This window comes from Xenia sp. Carnegie-2017, unplaced genomic scaffold (genome assembly GCF_021976095.1).
Source record: "Xenia sp. Carnegie-2017 unplaced genomic scaffold, XeniaSp_v1 HiC_scaffold_14, whole genome shotgun sequence".
NCBI lineage: Eukaryota > Metazoa > Cnidaria > Anthozoa > Malacalcyonacea > Xeniidae > Xenia > Xenia sp. Carnegie-2017.
Window position 1 is genome coordinate 9,615,799 of NW_025813447.1, and position 18,820 is coordinate 9,634,618.

Genomic DNA, 18,820 nt, shown 5'->3' on the forward strand with positions numbered 1-18,820 from the left:
ACACAAGTTAGGGCAAATGAAAAATACGAGTGATCGCTGAATTACATTTTAAATACTATTTTTGGAATAAATTCGGTATACTAATTTTATACACAGAAATTCAAAGAGTTTGTTCAAATAAGGGGGTGTATACATGAATCCGGAATGACTTTCAATCCCGATCGAAACGTGATGTCAATCCGTGTTTACATGAAACTAATTGTTGTTTTTCTTCGCACTCATTTTAACCCATTTAGCCTCTTTATTTGCTTACGAGCTTCAATTTGCCAGAAGACAATACCCATGCCACATGCGTGCTTCGTCATTAATCACAATATCATTCCAGAATGAAACTCAATTCGCGTTTACATGAGATAACAAGTAAATTTCGATCCGGAATGAAATTTCGATCCGGAATGAAACTAGGAATGAACTCGATCCGGATCGAGTTGTGACTCATTCCGGATTCATGTAAACATGCAATAGGATTTCATTTAAAGTGGAATGAGTTCATTCCGGATCGAAACTCATTCCGGATTCATGTAAACACCCCCTTACAGCGTTCTATGTTGTAGTCTTCCTTTGGGTATTCCCCAAACTGTTCTAATTTTAGTTCAAAATAGTTATTTAAATGGTGCTCGGTTTTGAAGACTGGGCCAGAGACCAAGATGGCAGAACTTTTTATGACGAAATAGTTGAGAAGGTAACAATACGACAGGAACGACACCAGATTTAAATTATGAGTAAAACTTACACAATAAAAGACAAAAACTTCGAAGTGAAGTTTGTTGTAGATAAACGATACAATGTTCTTGAAAATATCGGCTGTGGGGCCTACGGGATTGTCTGCTCAGCAATTGATACGGAAACAGAGAAAAAAGTTGCAATCAAGAAGATACCAACAGCTTTGGACGTATTGACAATTGCAAAAAGAACTTATCGCGAACTGAAGATATTGAAACACTTTAATCACGACAATATTATCGCAATAAGGAACATTTTACGTCCATCTGAAGACATAGCGTTGTTTAGTGATGTATATGTCGTATTTGATATGATGGAAACAGACCTGCATCGCATTATTCATTCCGATCAACCATTGACTGACGAGCATATAAGATACTTTCTGTACCAACTGCTTCGAGGGCTGAAATATATACATTCAGCAAATGTTCTCCATAGAGATCTTAAACCCAGTAACTTATTGGTAAATGAGGACTGTGAATTGAAAATTGGTGATTTTGGAATGGCAAGAGGTTTAGATTCATCACCTACTGAGCAAAAGCGTGTTATGACCGAATATGTGGCAACACGGTGGTACCGGGCGCCGGAGCTAATGCTCTCTCTCAGTGAGTACTCACAAGCAATGGATATATGGTCTGTTGGTTGCATATTTGCTGAAATGCTGGGAAGGAAACCTCTATTTCCAGGAACAAATTATCTTAATCAATTGCAGGTATATACAATGAAAATCATTCGACCCGTATGTCATTGATGTTTCATGCTAATTTCTGTTTGTTCATAGTTAATACTTAGTGTTGTTGGTACACCCTCAGAGAATTTCTCATCAAGAATGGGAGCTGAGCGCGTGAAGACATACATCAACAAGCTGCCAAAAAAGGAACCGGTTCAGTTTAACAAAATATATGAAAATGCCAATCCAATTAGCTTAAGACTTCTGGAAAAAATGTTGCAGCTGGACCCGTTGCAACGAGTAACCGCAGCTGAGGCTTTGGAACACGAGTACTTGGAAAAATACCATGATATGGATGATGAGCCTTGTTGCATTTCACCATTTGATTTTTCATTTGATAGTCAGAATGTGAGTAAGGAATCTTTGAAGAAACAGATATTGAAAGAGATAGAATTCTATAACAGTCCAAATCAAATCAGATCTTCAATATCAGGTGTGATTTACTTTCAAAGTGTTAGCATGTATTTGATGAAAGTGACTTAGCTGATTTGTGTTCATTGTGCTGATCTTAGTTTTCAATTTATTTCCAGACAAAAGCTACACTAACATACCTGTTCAATATGAGCAAAAAATTATAAAAAAAGCTGATGGTTCTTCAAACAATAAGCGAAAACAGGAACCAAAAGAGGCCAATAATAACTCTAGCAAAAGGAAGTATTTCAAAAAGAGTGGAACAATTGAAAACAAAACGGACAAATCTTGCGGTGTTTCGGAACTTAGTGATAACGACAAGAAACTCCTTGATCGCTGGAAAAACATGGCAGCACAGACTAAACCTTTTATTCATCCGATAAGAAAGTACATGGAAGAAATAAAAGCTTTGAAAGGGGAACAACATTTGACGACGGGAAAATTTCAACAAAATACCTATCAGGTTGTGAAGCAGAATGGCGTTTCTTATCAGTTTACAAATTATGAGAAAGGAGATGGAAAAGAACAGTTGAAAGCTGTTAAAACATCTGGGATTATCGACTATCCTGGGACCATCACTGCATTGACAAAAACCATGTCAGGTGCGTATTATTATTTACTACCGTACGTATGACTCAGTCCTTCTCTATTCTTAAGCAATTCTCTTCGCTTCTTGGAGATGTGCTTGAATGTTAATGTCTTGTGTAGGTGCTTCGCAAATTGCCCCATTGGATGAAACAATCGCGCAGAGAACACGTGTTGAAAAAACAACATTAAATAATGCAACTGTTGAACAGATGTTAGCTCCACCGCAGGTAACAAAAGAATATGGCTCGAATCTCGGTTCCAAGGCCAGCTTAACAACACAGTTAGAACGACAATGTCTTGAGCCTACATTAAACGTTACTCGTACATCTCAGGCATTCCCAGAAAACTGTGTAGTTAATGAGTCCTTACAACCACCCTTGGTGTCTACCGCTATTCCGTTGAAGAATGCAGCGAGTAGAAAAACGAATATGTTAGGTAATACTCTTAATACTGGTGAACCTGCAATGAAATTGAACAACAACGCTATACCTCAGATGGGTATAGAAACAGAAAAGATGACGAACTGGCCGACTTTAAGGCACGATGAAATTGTCCATAATGGATCTAAGGGAATTGATAGATCTCAAAATTTACTACAAGAAAATGTTCCAATTCATTCAAAGAATCAGGCTTTCAACTTAACACAAGCGGACATGCTTTATGCCAATCCTGTTGGAAATGAAAGACGCGAGACTTCGACAGATTCCTCGGAAAGCATCATTTCTGTTATAAGAAGCATTCCAAATGATGGAAGGAACATGACAAAAAATGCAAATATCATTGTTGAAGGACAAGTCTATGAGCCTACAGCAATCGCAAGCAAAACACTCGACACAAAGTCTGTAGATATTTCTCTTACTTTGCCTTCAGAACTTAATGCTATTGGACAAAAATCTTTCAATCTTATCGATTTCATTGCGAATAACAATTCTTCAACGAGATGTTCAGAGGTTTTGATTTCGAACGAGAGCTGCAATTTAAATAGATTTGCTGGTAGAACATTTCAAGACGGTCTAAACGTTGACGTCATGAACCCTGACTCAATGACATTGCCCCTCACACCACGTGGATCGTGTGGTTCCGGTTATGGTCTGGGTCTTGATGTGGACGAGTTCCTGAACAGTGAAGATGGACAGAGAATGTAAGAAATTTGTTCTTATCCATGAGCAGTTTTTCGCAACTAAGTTGTGTCTTGTTCTAACAGTGGAAGTGCATGCAGTAGCTGACACCGGAATAACTGGACATTATCTTTAACATATAGAACTATTACGTAGAAAACAGAGGCAAAGAAAGCTTGATAATGAGAGATGGGCATATTCATATTTTATCAACTGATTGATTTCAATAGAAACTAACGAAGTAGAACATGCATATGTGAATATGGCTTCCCTCGTTTATCAAGTTTCCGCCATCCCTGAAATACAGTTTGTTTAGATTAGATTTCTTTCGGTAGTAACACAGGATCAACATTAGTTTGGGTTTCGTATTTTTTCAGGACAGGTTCATCTGGTGTTGGAGATGAACAAAATAGGGCGTTCAGTTTAAATATATAAACAGTTGCTATATATTTACATTTAGGTTTCGTTCTTTTCGTGATCCGAGTAACATGGAACCCAGTCCACCACTCTCTGCATCTCTGTTGAATGCTTGGCTTCCCGATAATGCCATTGCTCCTGTTGACGTCACTGAAATCCAAAACGAACTCGAGTCCGCCGCGTTGTGGGCGTTGTTTGAGGGAGAAACAGTTGAAACTTTTGTATCTTGAAAAATTAATGTGTTGATGGTAATGTCGAATTTACCAATCTTCTTTTCAAGCAATTTTATTTTATAGCTGACTGATTTTTCTGTCTTCAATTGATAGTGAGTAAAACTGTATTTTATTCCACTTGTTTTGTGTTCCCTTGTATCTTTTATACTCTGCCACCTCTGCGTGTTTGCCAACATTTGAAAATTTTTGCGGGATAAGTACATGAAACTCTATCCTTTGTGGCTTTTTTTTAAACCAGAGACGTAGGAAGATTGATAATTGGGTGGGGGGCAGTATTCGTGTATGCATGATCCGCCATCTTAACTTCCTTTGTAATCATTGTTTTCTTTGGATTATAACTTAAACATATGAATACTCCACCCAACCCCAATTATCGATCTTCCTACGTCGAATTTCAAAACAAGTTATAAGTTGCAACTTATAATTCATAGTGAATGTGAATTGTAATTGTGGTGTGTGGGAGTGCGAAAGGGGGTTGGCGAATAGTTAGTATGGGGTGTTGGAATTGTTGGCGGTGAGAATCATTGCAAAATAAAGTCTATGCAGACTATTCAGTCGTCTTTAATGACAAAATTCAGTATTCACTTTCAAGTTGAGAAATGCCGCATTCACCCACTGATCACGTGCGATTACAAGTCTGCAAGTCGCCGCCAGTTTCCTTAGTAAGACGCGCTGACAAAATGGCGCTCAACGATGTGAAAAATTATTTTATGTTTGTAAATGTTCAACTTCTTTTGTACAGTCTCTCATGTGTAAGGTATCTCAACAAGTCTTTGAGTGTGAAATCCTGAAACCTTAAATAATGAATGAAAAAGCTGGAAAGAAGTAAGCTGATGGAAATTGTGAAAAACTAAATTGTTATAAATATGTTCTAACTTGTAATAAATTTTGATGTTTTCCAGATATGGTCTTATTATCAAGAAAAAACCATCAGCTTTCCAACAGAAGCAGTCTGTTTTCAATGAAGATGATTCTGACAGTGAAATGGTATCAAAGTTTGTTTCAACTAACGTAAAAGATATCTGTAATCTGTTGAGTTCCAAAGTCTTCAAAAACTATACTGAGCATCATTATTGCTGTCAGTTGTTTATATCATTATTGCTGTCATTTGTTTGCATTATTTTAATAATCATTTTATAACATTTTATACAAGAAAATGCTTCAAGCTTTTGCATCAAGCTTCCATATCCATACACATATGTGAAAGAAAGCTTTAATGATGAGAAAGTTATATATTTTTTTAGCAAAGTGAACAAAAAAATGTAAACCACAGCATTCGAGCTGAGGCTGCAAGAAAGAAACAAATAAGACAGGTTTGTCATTTGACTGGTTTTTGAGGTTGTAAACTTTCTTATACAAATACACACTTCATATACTATAAAGTAATCATGATTCTACAAGATAACAACATTGCGCGATAAATTGCTCGCTTTAGTAAACTAGGGTGTACGGGCAACCCTTAATGCAAGCCCTGTGTACAAATAAGTACTTGTCTTTTTACTATGTTACCACCAGACGGAAGTGGAAATGGAGAAAGTTTTGGCAGAGGATCCTACAGCTTATGACTATGATGCTGTTTATGACAAAATGGCTGAAAGAAAGGCTAATATGCTGATTGCCAAAAATGCCAAAAACGATAAAAAGGTGATTTAGTATGTGTTAAAATAATTTAATGATTATTTTATGAGTATGTCTACTATATAATTATGTGTTGATGTTTTGATTTATGTGGTAAAGTGGTATCTGAAACTGTCGTTAAGGTTCCGTATTGATCAAATAAAATAGTTTTTAATTTTTTTTAAATGCCAATAAATAATACAATAAATTTATAATCAAATCTACACATTCACATGTATTGGTGAAAAGTGTGCTTGTTGATTGCAAATTATGCTCCTGTAATGAAATTAAACCAAAGTTTTTGTTGATTCTCATTGGCTAAAGTTATTTATTTCGGAGAAAAACTGAATCACGTACATTGAAAATTTGAATGTTGTATACTTAATGCACTAAATCCCAATGAGGAATCAATTTAACAGGGATTTATTTATATTTCTAGCCCAAATATATCACTAACCTTCTCAAATTTGCCGAAACAAGAAAGAAAGAAGAAGAACGGCGAATTGAACGACAGGTTCAGAAAGAACGTGAAGCCGAAGGCTCTGAATTTGCCGATAAAGATGCATTTGTTACGTCCGCGTATCTTTTTGTTCACACAATGATGTCCAAACCATCATGTTTTTTACGACATCTATAAAACGGCGATAAATGAATGTTGTTTTGCTAATGTGAAGCTTAATGCGTGAACTGTCTTGTAACGTATTCACAGAGAGTAGTGGTTACACAGAAGTTATTCAGGCTTTCCCGTCAAATATTCTTATCAAGTGGCTAAATAACTTTAATGTTTTGAATAGTAATCGAAACTCTGAAATAGTTTCAAATAACTCCGGGAAAAACGTTTCGTATTTGTTTTACATATGTGATGTTTCAGCAGTATAGATTTCAATGTGTTTTATCCTTAACACTGAAAGTTATCGCCAAAAAATGCAAGAAATGATGGAAGCCGAAGAGCGTCAAAGACGACAGGACGAGTTAGATGGTATGGATTTCATTATTTTCCAACAATTTATCTTGTGTAAAACAGGTTTTCTCCATTTTTTTTTACCCCGCTAGATTTTCCTAGGCATCTTTACATGGGGAGCTCTCTGAGTGTCTTTATTAAGTAGTGGGTCTATACATGGCAATCTTTTGCCAACATCTTTTCACGGAGGGTTTTCCCCTGAAGTATGTTCCCGCCAGTCTTTTCTCGGGGGGGTCTATTCCCGTGTAAACCAATGGTAGACTATCTGAACAAATTTAAATTTCATTTACTATCTACCAAATAAATTCCCGCCAGTCTTTTCTCGGGGTGGTCTATTCCCGTGTAAACCAATGGTAGACTATCTGAACAAATTTAAATTTTATTTGATATCTGCCAAATATAAATAACTTCACTTACCTACTTTTATCATGCTTGCCCTGTGAAAACACAACATAGTTGACATTGTATGTTCACAAAGTATCATCTTACATTTTTTCGTTGCACAGAAGATGGCTTATTGCTTGTAGAAACATTTTTGCTGTAAAAGAAAAACTTGTCTTTAATCCTATTTCTCTTGTTTTATTTGCGAACTTCATTAAAATTATACATCTCTTGTACATTAAGGTGACGTAACGAAACAGACTGACTTGAGCAAGTTTTACAGAAATTTACTAGAGAAAAACGTTTCAGCCGGTGGCTCGTACAATACCGAGCAACGCACGGAAACTACCGAAGATAGAGGGAATGAGAAACGGAAACGGTCGGGTCACGTCGAAAGTACGGATTCAAACAGCGAGCGAAGTATTCAGGATAGAGAAACTAGTAATGCAGAGAGAATGCGAGATAAAGAACCTTTTGAAAAAGATGAATACAAGAAAGATCGGCATGTTTCGGAGGAACGGCTACACGAAACACATGAATGTCGAGAAAATGAAAAGGAGAGTAAAAAACGAGAACGAGATGAATCTGTAAACAGAGCAAAAGAACAGCATGAGACGGAGGTAATTTTCTCAGACAAGGATTGCAATAGCAAAAATCCAGAGGTAAGTGGCAGTAAGGATGACACAAAATTAAAGACGAAGTTCGTTAAACATTCGTCCGATGCAACCGTCATGTCTGCTAGAGAAAGGTACTTGGCGCGTAAGAAGTCGCGTATCGTGAAGATAGCAAACTCAGACGATGAAGATTAGTTTCTAGCTGAAAATTAATTTTAAATTCTCAGCTAGATTAATTTTTGAATATACCCTAGCCTTTAAGTGGCGAGGTTCTGCAAAATTCTTATGTTAACAAGTAATAACACCATGCCAATGGAATAGATAAAGACAACAGAAAGCAAAAAGTACGCCCAGTTTCACAATCGACCGAAATAAAACACTCAAGCGCGACTCCATTAAAGCCTATAACAATGTTTTTATCTTTAAAGAATTACCAAAACACCATGTTTTTTGTTCATTACGACCGTGCATTTGCATGTGCTGGGTGTCGTCCAATACTAAATCATACAATGCTTTGAAAATACTTGGCAAAATTGATTTATTTAATTACCATTGCAATTCGTCATTTCTTCGCTACTTCTTCATTCGTCATTATGATTATGGTGGACTACACAAACTACACTGTAATCTTCTAGTTCATTGGCATTCGATCATTCAAACATTCAATTATAGTATTGTATCGCATTACAAGACAATTGCCTACTAACGTACGTGTTTAGTCTCGTATGTTTTTTGCTTCAAGTTTGTCGTTTTTGTAGTCTTCGACAAACTTTTTCACCATTTCTTCATTTGAGATCTGCGACGATTCAGAATGGTATATCTTCCCAGAGGGAACATCCACGATAAAGAGAGCTTTCTTCTTCGGATCAATATTCAAGAAATCGCTGAGCGAATCCAAAATCATATTTTCCTTTGTTGCGATAAAGAAGTGGAGCTCTTGTGATAAATTTTGTGACTTTGCTAGTTTTTGCATTTCAGTGGCTATCGGCAGAAGAATCTTTCTCATACTTTCAGATGACTCTTCGTCTTTGTTTTAATAAGAGGAAACACATATCAAGACAAATTTCTAACTATAGTCATCTTATTTAAAAAAGAGTTTGGTAGCAAGATGAACAAACTAAATCGATATGCCCCCAAATAATTGAAAAAAAAAGCTTTGAAATTCTAGTTGGAATTTTGTTTAAATGTGGCGCGAATCAAGCATAGATATAAATATGGAAATATTTACCTTCACCAGGAATGTAGATCAGACAAGGTTCTTCGTTGATTCTCGGTCCAGACACTTCATCAAGTTCTTCTACCGGTTCAGGGAGCCATGGAAATTTCTAAAGTATAAAAAAACAAGTGATAAATCCTAGCAGCTGCTAAATACATTTCACAAAACAGTGTTTCAAGGACTAAGTTTTCTCGCCAACTCTTAATTTTATTTAAGACGTCTTACATAATTAACCTTGTTATAGCATCAACAAATGAAATACACAATACAGACCTGTCCCTTCTTATCCCCAGACACCACTGCTCGTCCACTTGTTGTAATTAAGTTCCCTTCTTCATCGAGGAGAATCAGTGTAGGAATACCTTAATACCAAAATATCGATTCAATCTATCAGATTGGTATTTACTTGCAAAAATTCTATCTTACTTACGTATATGAGGTGCAAATAGAAGAATGTTCAGAACTAAGAGACGAAAAACCTAACTTCAGATATTTGTCTTACGCGAGTTTCTAAGGATTACGATTGATTTTCCCAGCTATGTCTGTGCTCGCCAGCTATGTCTAAGATTTTTATTTGCAAGTATTTCTGAAACATCCCAGTTAATTTGTCGGAAAGGTATGGATCGTATCACCAACCTTCGATCTCATAATGATCGCTCAGCTCATCCTTCAGCTCGGCTTTATACGGCAAAGCAAGGAATGGCATTTCAGCAAAATATTCTTTATACGCACTTTCCGTGTTGTCCGAGCTCACGAATATTATTTCGAACTTCTTCTCGTCTTTGTTGATCGCTTGGTACGCCTCGCTAAGGATGGGTGTGAATGCCTTACAAGGTGGACACTAAAACATTCGTTAGACATAAACATTTTCACAATTCTGTCTTCAGAAATGACTCAACCAAGTGACTCAATTGTTGTTTTAGAAAAATAACAATTGAATTAGTTATTAGTTATATTACGATGAAAAATTCAACCTCCAAAGTGTTTAAACACATACAGTGCTGTATACAAAATTACCCCAAAACAATAAACCCCTATTCACAAGACAAACTAACCCGGGTTTAACCCAGGTTTATTTTTTAACGTGTAACTACTACTAACGAAGGTTTAACCTAGGTCAAACCTACCTCATGAGATAGCTCGAATTTAACCTAGGTTAATCCTCGGTTAGTGGTGTTTACACGCAAAAAATTTAACACGGGTTAGTTTTTATCGTGTATATAGGGCTTAACTCGAACATTTCCTCATTTTCTACATCATTTGACTCAGCGTGCTTCTCTTGCATTAATGTGAGTGCTGTTACCATGCATTATCATGACAGTGAATTATGGAATAGTAAATTTATTGAAAAAGAACACTGCCCCATAATTCCCATTTTAAGTTTTTGCTTAATTGGCAAAAAGCTAAAGTTTCTAAACGGTTTTTAAAACTTGCATAATTGCCAATTTATTAGCAGCTTAAAAAATTTTCGAATTATTTTTCATAATATACGTACCCAATGAGCAGAGAAATAAATACCAATGACCTTTCCCTGGATGTCTCTCTCAAACGATTTTGCTTCATCGCCATTATTGATGTATTCGCCTTTTCTCAACAAGTCAAATACTGTGGGTGATTTCCAAGGAAATTTTCGGCCCGACTCATCATTCTCGACAGCCGATCGACCGTTTCTATTGAGGATTTGCCCATTCTCTCCGTCAAGAAATATCAGCGTTGGAATTCCACTGACTTTGAAAAGTTTTGAAAGCTTCTCCTGTGGTAAGATAACGCGGGAAGAGATGTTCAATTATGATGTAAATTAATGCTGCTGGGAAAAAAGGATCTATCCCTTGAGCGGTTCCTTAACTTGAAATGTCAGTTACAGACTAATTTAACGACTTGTACTGTGACAAGTACACTTTTTAACGTGGAATGCGGTACCAGAAGTACATTTGTTGCAAAAATCTTTTTCTGGGAATGTTTATGGTCGTTGCTTAGAATATAGCACAGCCATCATGTCGCTATTAGCAAATGCATTATGCATATGATTGGCAAAATATCGTATAAGTTCGTGTCAGTGTGATGGTATATACACAATAAATCTCTAAATATACCGTAAACCGTACACAAGTTACATTTGAACAGGTTGTAAACCACTCCATTGTGCTCATGTTTCAGCTAAATGTCGCATAAATTCTTGTCAGAGAGGTTGTATAGGTTCTTACTTTGGGTGGTTGTATACCTAGGCGTACGGGGCGGGGGTAGCTGTAGTCGAGCGAAAATATGGCGGAACCTTTGCTGTGAGTCGGGGGAAATATTTTACTGCCCCCCCCCCCCACCCACAAATGACAGCTCCCCTACGCCTATGGTTGTATACACTGTATACAATTAAACATATAGTAAACACTGCATTATGCATGTTTCAGCCAGGTTCAGCATCGTTTAAGACTTAGCAATATTATACATAAAATTGCTATGTCTTAAACAGGTAAACTTTGAATTGTTTACTGATGTCTCAAAAGAAACTGCGTCTTGGTTATGCATCAACTGAATTGGACATGAAGGATAAAGCGTCGTCCTTTTTTTGTTCTCTATCATCCTGCACGACACAAGGAACAATTATGAAAAAGTGGGTCTCAATTACCATAATTTAGTAAAGTATTTCTCAAAATTCTGACTACCCATAATTTACAGCAGACAGATTTCAACAACGTGTGCTTTTTTTGAGTTTGAAGGTCACAAAGAAGCCAACGTTTAAAGTGTTCTAAAATGATGAAACCGAGACTACATAAGGTAGTGTGAATGATCTGCACCATTTATTTGAGTGTTTGTCATATGTACGGTTTAGTACGATTTGATATTAAACAGGTCTTTTGGCAATTATTTACGAAAAGTTATGTTTAAACAACAGCCAACGACAATCCCAATAATCGTTGCGTTACTATTTTTTATCCCTAAGTCGTTTTGGGGAGTTTCGAGAAAAAGAGAAAAAAATTGATGTGATGTTAATTTTCATTGAACGTTATATTTTGAACATTTATCGAGTAATTTTGATTGGTCAATTGACTTCGGAAATAAATACAGAACACTCCAGTCGGCAAAATCATAGTTTTAGGCAAAAATCCCAAAATTAACAAAATATGACATACGAAAAAAAAGTTATTGACGTGACGTATAAAAAGTGACTGGAACAGCCGGTTTATCGTATTCTCGGAAATAATAGAACTGAATCAAATGTTGCGCGCATATAAAAATAAAAATGATCTTTTTCTTGAAAAATTACCGAAGTTTAAATAAGTGTTGTTCAGATATAATACGACAATTTGTTCACCGCGGTTATCAGCAGCTTAGTGGGAGTGGACGAATTATGTTGCTAATGAAAATGCTAATAGCAACAATAATAGCAAATTTGCAACATTGAATGTTGCCAAGGTGACCGCAATTATGCAAATTTGTACACTCCTTAGATTCAATGATTTTTTTATTCATTTGCACAACAATGACTATGATCTTATGTTTGCATGATAGTAATATATACCCGGATCACACAGTCAAAAAGCACTCCTAATCGTCGGAAAGCGGTACAATTTCTCAAAAAAACCCACAAAATATCTTGCTACCTTAGTTGAGAAACAGAAATCGACGTTAAATGCTTTACTGGTTGCTATGCAACTAATCGCTTGCTGGCTTTACGTTATTAAACAATTTAAAGTTAACTAATATCTGTTGGGTGAATAGTACAAGCTAGCAAGTTCAAGCCATAAGAAATATCTTCACACAATACAGTCAATACGAGTTTAGTCGACAATAGACAGCGTTATGACCTTAGTTTAATGGGCGACACATCTTTAAAGAGATGTAAAAAAGCTATCTACGTGGCCACAAGCTGTCCTTGATTATTATTAGTAGCGATTTATCCTAAAAGCCGAACAAGTTACAATTTAAAAGGAGATAGCGAATTTAAATACCAAACAAAGGTTGAGATCGCATAATCATAAAGTAATAAAAAGTCAAAAGCTCTGTGTACGTAAGATGTTTAGTTATCAAGTTATAAAATAAGGTCATTTTCATTTATACGGACAGAAGCTTACGGTCCGACCAATACTTGTTAATCTCCCTACTATCAATGTTTGACTATTGGTCAGCAAACACGATCATCCTGATTTAACATACCTTGGCTGAACGTTTCTTGTAGGGCATGGCATACCAAGGCATGTCACCAAGGTATTCGTCGAACTTATCTTCACTTTTATCGGAGCTTACAAAAATAATCTCAAAGTTATTTTGGTTTACTCCTTTCTTCACATTCTTATAAAATCCTGCCAATTTAGGAGTGAAAGCTCGACAAGGTGGGCACCAATGAGCAGAAAAGTATATCGCTATTACTTTTCCCTTTCCTTGTATCAAACCGAAAGACAATTCCTCGCCATTTCTATTGATCAGACTTCCATTGAGGGCGTCAAAAACTTGGGACATTTTCTGCTGTAAGCTGTAAGGCAGTAAGCAATAGTTGAAGTGTCAGGAAGTCTCTGAAGTCTTCTGAAGCGAAACGAGGTCAATTTATCTTTTTTCGGCACATAAAAAAGTATTATGATAATTTACATTAAGCTAATTTGAATTTCAAACAAAAACGCCCAGCAAGATTTCAACTCGAAATGAGTTTCGAATGAAATATAACACACCTGCAATTGCAAAAGAGTCATGTCATACAAAGAAGATACGAATGTACGGTCCGATCCTTTTTTCTATGATTAACATGTTTCTACAAAGCATTCTGCAAACTCTCCATAATTAATGGAATCGTCAAAATCTATTAGATAATTTTTCCAGTTTAGACTATGGAAAACTGTCATGTAATATAAACTTCGGTAATAATCTTCCTAATTTATTTTGTCAGCTTTTCTCTCCTTTTTAACCTAGTTCTTCCCTAAATCTTCTAATACCTATTTTATTTCTAATATTCGATCTCTCTTGTCATTTTACATTTGACAATTTTCTACTTATCATTTTTATTTTTTTCTGTTTATTTATTTTGCCCGTTTCATTCATTGCCCGTTTCATTGATTGCCTGTTTCATTGATTGCCTGTTTCATTGATTGCCTGTTCCATTCGTTGCCTGTTCCATTGTTTCATCCATTCCATCCATTGTTTCATCCTGTTTCCATTGATTTCATTCCTTCCATTTCCATTCATTAATTCCATTTTGTTTCATTCATTCATTCATTCATTGCCATTCCATTCCATTTCATTCATTATTCCATTCCATTGCCTGTTTCATTCCATTATTCCTGTTTCATTCCATTCCTGTTTCCATTCCATTTCATTCCTGTTCCATTCATTCCATTCTTTCCATCCATTGCCATTTCATCCATTGCCTGTTTCATTCATTCATTTCATTCTGTTGCCATTCCATTCATTCCATTCCATTCCATTCCTGTTTCATTCATTGCCTGTTTCCATTGCCTTTCATTCGTTGCCTGTTTCATTCTGTTGCCTGTTTCTGTTGCCTGTTTCATTCGTTGCCTGTTTCATTTGTTGCCTGTTTCATTTGTTGCCTGTTTCATTAATTGCCTGTTTCATTCGTTGCCTGTTTCATTCATTGCCTGTTTCATTAATTGCCTGTTTCATTCATTACCTCCTTTCATTACCTCCTTTTTTCATTACCTCTTTCTTTCATAGCCCGTTATTAGACCGCCTGTACATTTTTTCATTGATGGCAAGTGCCATTTGTACTTGACGAAGAAAACACTTCTTGTGAAAAGTCTTTGATGCTATTTTCAAACATAAGTCAGCATTCGAGCCTGTGCTTCTTGATTTGATGTCAGAAGATTGTTTTTTCGATTGCTTCAGCTCGATACATTTTTCGTCTCGGAAACTGTTACTGTCAAGTTTAGAGGCGCGGTGATTTGAATGCCAGGGTGTATTAGATCTTGGTTTGTCATAATTACTTTGCTCTTCAATCTTTCGATTATAACTACATTTCATTTCGTTGGAGGGGTTTTGCAAATTCTTGTTTACAATCGATGATGAAACATTTGTTTCAAGTCGTCTATCCTTCTCCACTGACGTCCCAACATTTTCCTCATCACTTTTCCCAAAAGTTCTCGCAGGTTTCCAGACATACTTTTCTCGAGAGATAATTTTTTTACATGGAGTATTACCACTTACGACGGAAGGCTTTTTGTTTTCATGCAAGGAAAGTTGGCTTTCATGTAAAGAATTAGAAGATTGTGTACGAACTTTCCCCCTCTTATTCTCGTTCAACTGTTGATCAGATTTAATGTTTTGACATTTCCCACGACCATTACCGTGGGAATTATCACGTTGACTAAGAGAAAGCTTTAAAGGGTTAACATTGAATGTTGCCTTAGACATCAACTGAGCGTCGTGAGAGAATGGTCCCATTTTTAACGAACCATTAAAAGAAGTATGGAAACCATTTTTTCTAGAAAAGGTACAGGGAAATTTTATGCCATCACTTATTGTCCGAGTACAAGAATTATGAGCGATGTTGAATGCTTTTTCAATGTTTCCGCGAAGAAAGCAGGGGGCACTCTTTACCTTTCTGTTGTCTTCCACATTACTGTAACCATTAACTTCAATATCTTGACCAACAACACCACACATCCTCACAGCTTTTCCATTCTTAAGAAGAAATACGGACCTTTTATCTTTGTTCAAGCGAGCCCGTATTTTAGCACGATCGCACCATTGACGGACGCGCGAATATGCAGACAGACTAAGTTTAGGGTGTACGCTGGGAACACGAAATTCTTCTGCAATGAGAAATTTGAAGCACTCGCTCTGTTTGAACCTACGGGCAGTGTTACATGGTGTTAGACCATTTGAGTCTTTACAAACGACAATGGAACGATTGAACATATGAAAATACTGTAGGCATTTTAGTCTACCACACTGAGCTGCTTCATGTGCCGGTGTCTTTAAGTTATTGACATTCGCAGACGAGCCACACCAAACACGTGACGGATGCTGTCCAACTGGTGCGTCCGGTTTCGCACCGCATCTCATGAGCTGAGTCCCAAGTTGATGATAACCGTAATGAGCTGAGATAAACAGGCACAACTGTAGTTGATACAAGAGCAGATGCGGAGAGTCCGGAAGCGAAGCAAGAGAGCCAATGGTAGCAGTTATATCGTTGTCACGTGATGCTGTAATCACATGAACAACATCAGACCATATCTCCATTGCAACAGCATCACCAGTACCAATACCATAATCGCCGAGGGTGTGACAATCAAAGAGCTCCAAACCTTTTTTCGCGAAAAGTCTGAAAGCACTAACGTGAATTCCAGTCGTGTCTTGTATCATCGTACGTAGTGCGCCAACAGACGTCTCCCAAACGACAAAAAATTTATTGTAGACGATCCTTAGCTCATAGTTGACACAATTTATTCGAAGGATAGGCTTCCGTTGTTTTTCCACACGACATAAAAGTGTTGATCCGGGAGGAAGAGACAGATCACCGTAGACATAATCATCTTGAAGACTACATCCTTGATAAGCTAACGACAAGTGTTCATCGCTCTCCTCGCGCTCGTTTCTCAAATTCAAATGAAATCGACGACGTAAAATGGTTTTGAGGTCCCGTACTGTTACTTTGGGATCGATCGAGACGCTGCGTATACGATTTTCGTACGAGATAAAAACGCGCATTTTGCGAGAACAGTATTTAAGTAATTTTTCTTCATTCCTATCATAATTAAGGAATATATGCTGTAGAACACCTGTTAGTTGCCACGCAGCGGCACAAAAATTGAACGGGACAACGTAACAGGTGTAATTCTATAAAAGACAATTATTGTTTTTCCACTTGTCCTCAATATATATTTAGAAATTTCAATGCTTTTTCAAAAACATTTAACGTATTTAATTCTGGAGCAAAATGAAGGCAAGCTAATTAGCTACAATGTTCTTTGGTAAAACTTATTATTCTTCATTAAACAGACCTTTCTTAATTATTTAAACTAATTTACGTGAAAAGACCGCATTATTACAAAGGCTTGTGGTTTTCAAAACAAATGAAACTTCTTTGCGTAATATCCTAAAAACTTTTCAAATAAAATGTTCATTTGTACAAGTTGGTAAAGTCAAAACAAGCTGACACTCAGCGCATTGTATTGTAGGAGTTGAAGTAAAAGAATTGAACTTCGTCAAGTACATATGTAGCAGTGCTTGCTGAAATGTCAGGAATGATTGTCTTGAAAATTGGTTTCATCAAAATTTTTGGATTTGCGCTACGTCCAAAACAGGATATCTCAAGAGAGGAATTTGCATTACAACGAAATCTTCAGGATAGACTCAACACATTGTACTCCAAGAGTTGAACGAAATGAATTGATTCTGTTCAAGCATTCATTTATGCCACCAGGAATACCATTTATACGAATGAAAGTGGATTTTTTTTGAATTTTCTGTACACGCACAGCAAGCAGCGTGGCCACTGGATAGTTCGTTTATTTACTCGCGTAATGTTAATTTTTCTTATCCAACAACTCCACCAGCCCTGACATACAACGAAGAGCGTTGTATCACTTGAAATGTTCATGGCTTTCTACAGTACCGATTCTCCCAAAACACTTTACAGACATTTGATGAAAATTTTTCGCCAGCAAACGCTCCCAACAATAATTTTAAGTAGCAAAATGTAAATCTGCCAAAGATCTTGAAAAACAACTCCCTTTTTATTGAAATATCACACCAGTCACATTTAATGGGTAAGTAAGAAAAATGTGTCCCACTCCACAAATCACAGCATAACTTTGTTGTCAAATAGTTGCATGTACACAACCAGCAATGTCAAAGACATACCGATGCCTCCACACAAGCCACAACATACATTGACAAAGCACTACTTAATGCAAACACTAATCCTAAATTTCCCTTATATTTTACAAAATAATGCTAGTAATAAACAAAAACTAAACTCTGCTCATTGTTACCTTTTAAAAAACCTCCTTACACATATTTACTTCATGGTAAATATCTGTGTTTATTGAAGCTAGCATGCAACAACTTACTTTTGATGATGACTTTTAACAAGTTGAAACATTTTGGACATAACCATGACTTAAATAACATATAAGGCATTATCAAAAATAACTGGCGTTTATTGCTAATTGATCATATCGTTTATTTATGTTTATGTGATCAGGGTCGTCTTGAAACATTGATTCCCAAAAGGATTACAATTTCTTATTTCGTCAATAAGCAAAAGCAAGATACAAAATGGAAGTTAGAGAATATACTAATTACCTTCAAAGTGGGGTAGAAAAGATCGCCCAATGTTTAAGGAAATGAACCTAGATCAAAATTGGATGAATGAGAAATAATTGTCCCAAATTTTAATCATAATGTTAGGGAGATATGGGAATGTTCTTTATGTGAACACAAATCTACAAATAAAGCCCAACCACAATGAAGTATGAATTTTAAATAATTTCATGGACATTTTTATATATATCAGTAAGATAGGCATCACTGGCCAACTGGGTTGGTCATATTGCTGTAGGCCTAAAACTTTAGCGAAATTTAGATTCTGACAATAGATAACTTGCCTTGTTTACGTTTCTAGTTAATCCCAAGATAGGTTAAGCTTTGTTGCTGATGTTGCCTAAAAGCACTCGACCAAATCTGCCTGCCGACAAAACGTAAACAAGACACGTCATCTAAATTTATAATGCAATAAATACTGAAAGTAAAGTTTTACTTTTACCATTTAAATTTGTTCCCTTTTAACTTCTTGCACTCCAATAACCAGCCGTCAGTTCTAAGAAATAGATATACATATGTGACATATACAATGTTATTAATT

The 18,820-nt window shown here is 36.3% G+C and overlaps 4 protein-coding genes across 5 annotated transcripts; 2 read left to right on the forward strand and 2 right to left on the reverse strand.

The window, feature by feature from the left end:
* The first annotated feature begins 631 nt into the window (after window positions 1–631).
* On the forward strand, window positions 632–4,337 carry LOC124434910 (probable serine/threonine-protein kinase PLK). Its single transcript, XM_046984845.1, has 5 exons — window positions 632–1,435; window positions 1,505–1,886; window positions 1,984–2,466; window positions 2,573–3,593; window positions 4,031–4,337. The coding sequence occupies exons 1-5, from the start codon at window positions 719–721 to the stop codon at window positions 4,215–4,217; spliced, it is 2,790 nt and encodes a 929-aa protein (XP_046840801.1). The 5' UTR covers window positions 632–718; the 3' UTR covers window positions 4,218–4,337.
* LOC124434919 (nuclear speckle splicing regulatory protein 1-like) lies at window positions 4,149–8,358 on the forward strand. Its single transcript, XM_046984854.1, has 8 exons — window positions 4,149–4,235; window positions 4,963–5,045; window positions 5,123–5,207; window positions 5,465–5,533; window positions 5,736–5,864; window positions 6,277–6,416; window positions 6,749–6,816; window positions 7,423–8,358. The coding sequence occupies exons 2-8, from the start codon at window positions 5,023–5,025 to the stop codon at window positions 7,986–7,988; spliced, it is 1,080 nt and encodes a 359-aa protein (XP_046840810.1). The 5' UTR covers window positions 4,149–4,235; window positions 4,963–5,022; the 3' UTR covers window positions 7,989–8,358.
* Window positions 8,315–18,814, reverse strand: LOC124434914 (nucleoredoxin-like). 2 transcript variants are annotated; one of them, XM_046984849.1, is made up of 9 exons: window positions 18,722–18,805; window positions 18,564–18,643; window positions 18,262–18,308; window positions 13,162–13,477; window positions 10,505–10,762; window positions 9,646–9,850; window positions 9,283–9,371; window positions 9,022–9,118; window positions 8,315–8,819 (listed from the first exon to the last, which is right to left on the reverse strand). In XM_046984849.1, the coding sequence occupies exons 4-9, from the start codon at window positions 13,462–13,464 to the stop codon at window positions 8,509–8,511; spliced, it is 1,263 nt and encodes a 420-aa protein (XP_046840805.1). In that variant the 5' UTR covers window positions 13,465–13,477; window positions 18,262–18,308; window positions 18,564–18,643; window positions 18,722–18,805; the 3' UTR covers window positions 8,315–8,508. The 2 variants fall into 2 exon arrangements, with proteins under 2 accessions (XP_046840805.1, XP_046840806.1); XM_046984850.1 differs by lacking the exon at window positions 18,564–18,643 and having other exon boundaries at window positions 18,722–18,814.
* LOC124434912 (protein ANKUB1-like) lies at window positions 14,492–16,718 on the reverse strand. Its single transcript, XM_046984847.1, has one exon. It carries the CDS (start codon window positions 16,660–16,662, stop codon window positions 14,662–14,664), a length of 2,001 nt encoding a protein of 666 aa, XP_046840803.1. The 5' UTR covers window positions 16,663–16,718; the 3' UTR covers window positions 14,492–14,661.
* Window positions 18,815–18,820: the final 6 nt, after the last annotated feature.

Bases quoted from the DNA above. Each gene is read 5' to 3' on its own strand.
- LOC124434919 (XM_046984854.1), top strand. From the start codon at position 5,023: ATGAATGAAAAAGCTGGAAAGAA. The intron at 5,865-6,276 runs GTGATTTAGTAT...TTATATTTCTAG, and splicing joins ATGCCAAAAACGATAAAAAG to CCCAAATATATCACTAACCT. The intron at 6,417-6,748 runs GTATCTTTTTGT...TAACACTGAAAG, and splicing joins GATGCATTTGTTACGTCCGC to TTATCGCCAAAAAATGCAAG.
- LOC124434912 (XM_046984847.1), bottom strand. From the start codon at position 16,662: ATGCGCGTTTTTATCTCGTACGAAAATCGTATACGCAGCGTCTCGATC.
- LOC124434914 (XM_046984850.1), bottom strand. From the start codon at position 13,464: ATGTCCCAAGTTTTTGACGCCCTCAATGGAAGTCTGATCAATAGAAAT. The intron at 10,763-13,161 runs GTATGTTAAATC...ATCTTACCACAG, and splicing joins ACAAGAAACGTTCAGCCAAG to GAGAAGCTTTCAAAACTTTT. The intron at 9,119-9,282 runs GTCTGTATTGTG...TTTATACTTTAG, and splicing joins CTGGGGATAAGAAGGGACAG to AAATTTCCATGGCTCCCTGA.
- LOC124434910 (XM_046984845.1), top strand. From the start codon at position 719: ATGAGTAAAACTTACACAATAAAAGACAAAAACTTCGAAGTGAAGTTT. The intron at 2,467-2,572 runs GTGCGTATTATT...TGTCTTGTGTAG, and splicing joins ATTGACAAAAACCATGTCAG to GTGCTTCGCAAATTGCCCCA. The intron at 3,594-4,030 runs GTAAGAAATTTG...ATTTACATTTAG, and splicing joins AGTGAAGATGGACAGAGAAT to GTTTCGTTCTTTTCGTGATC.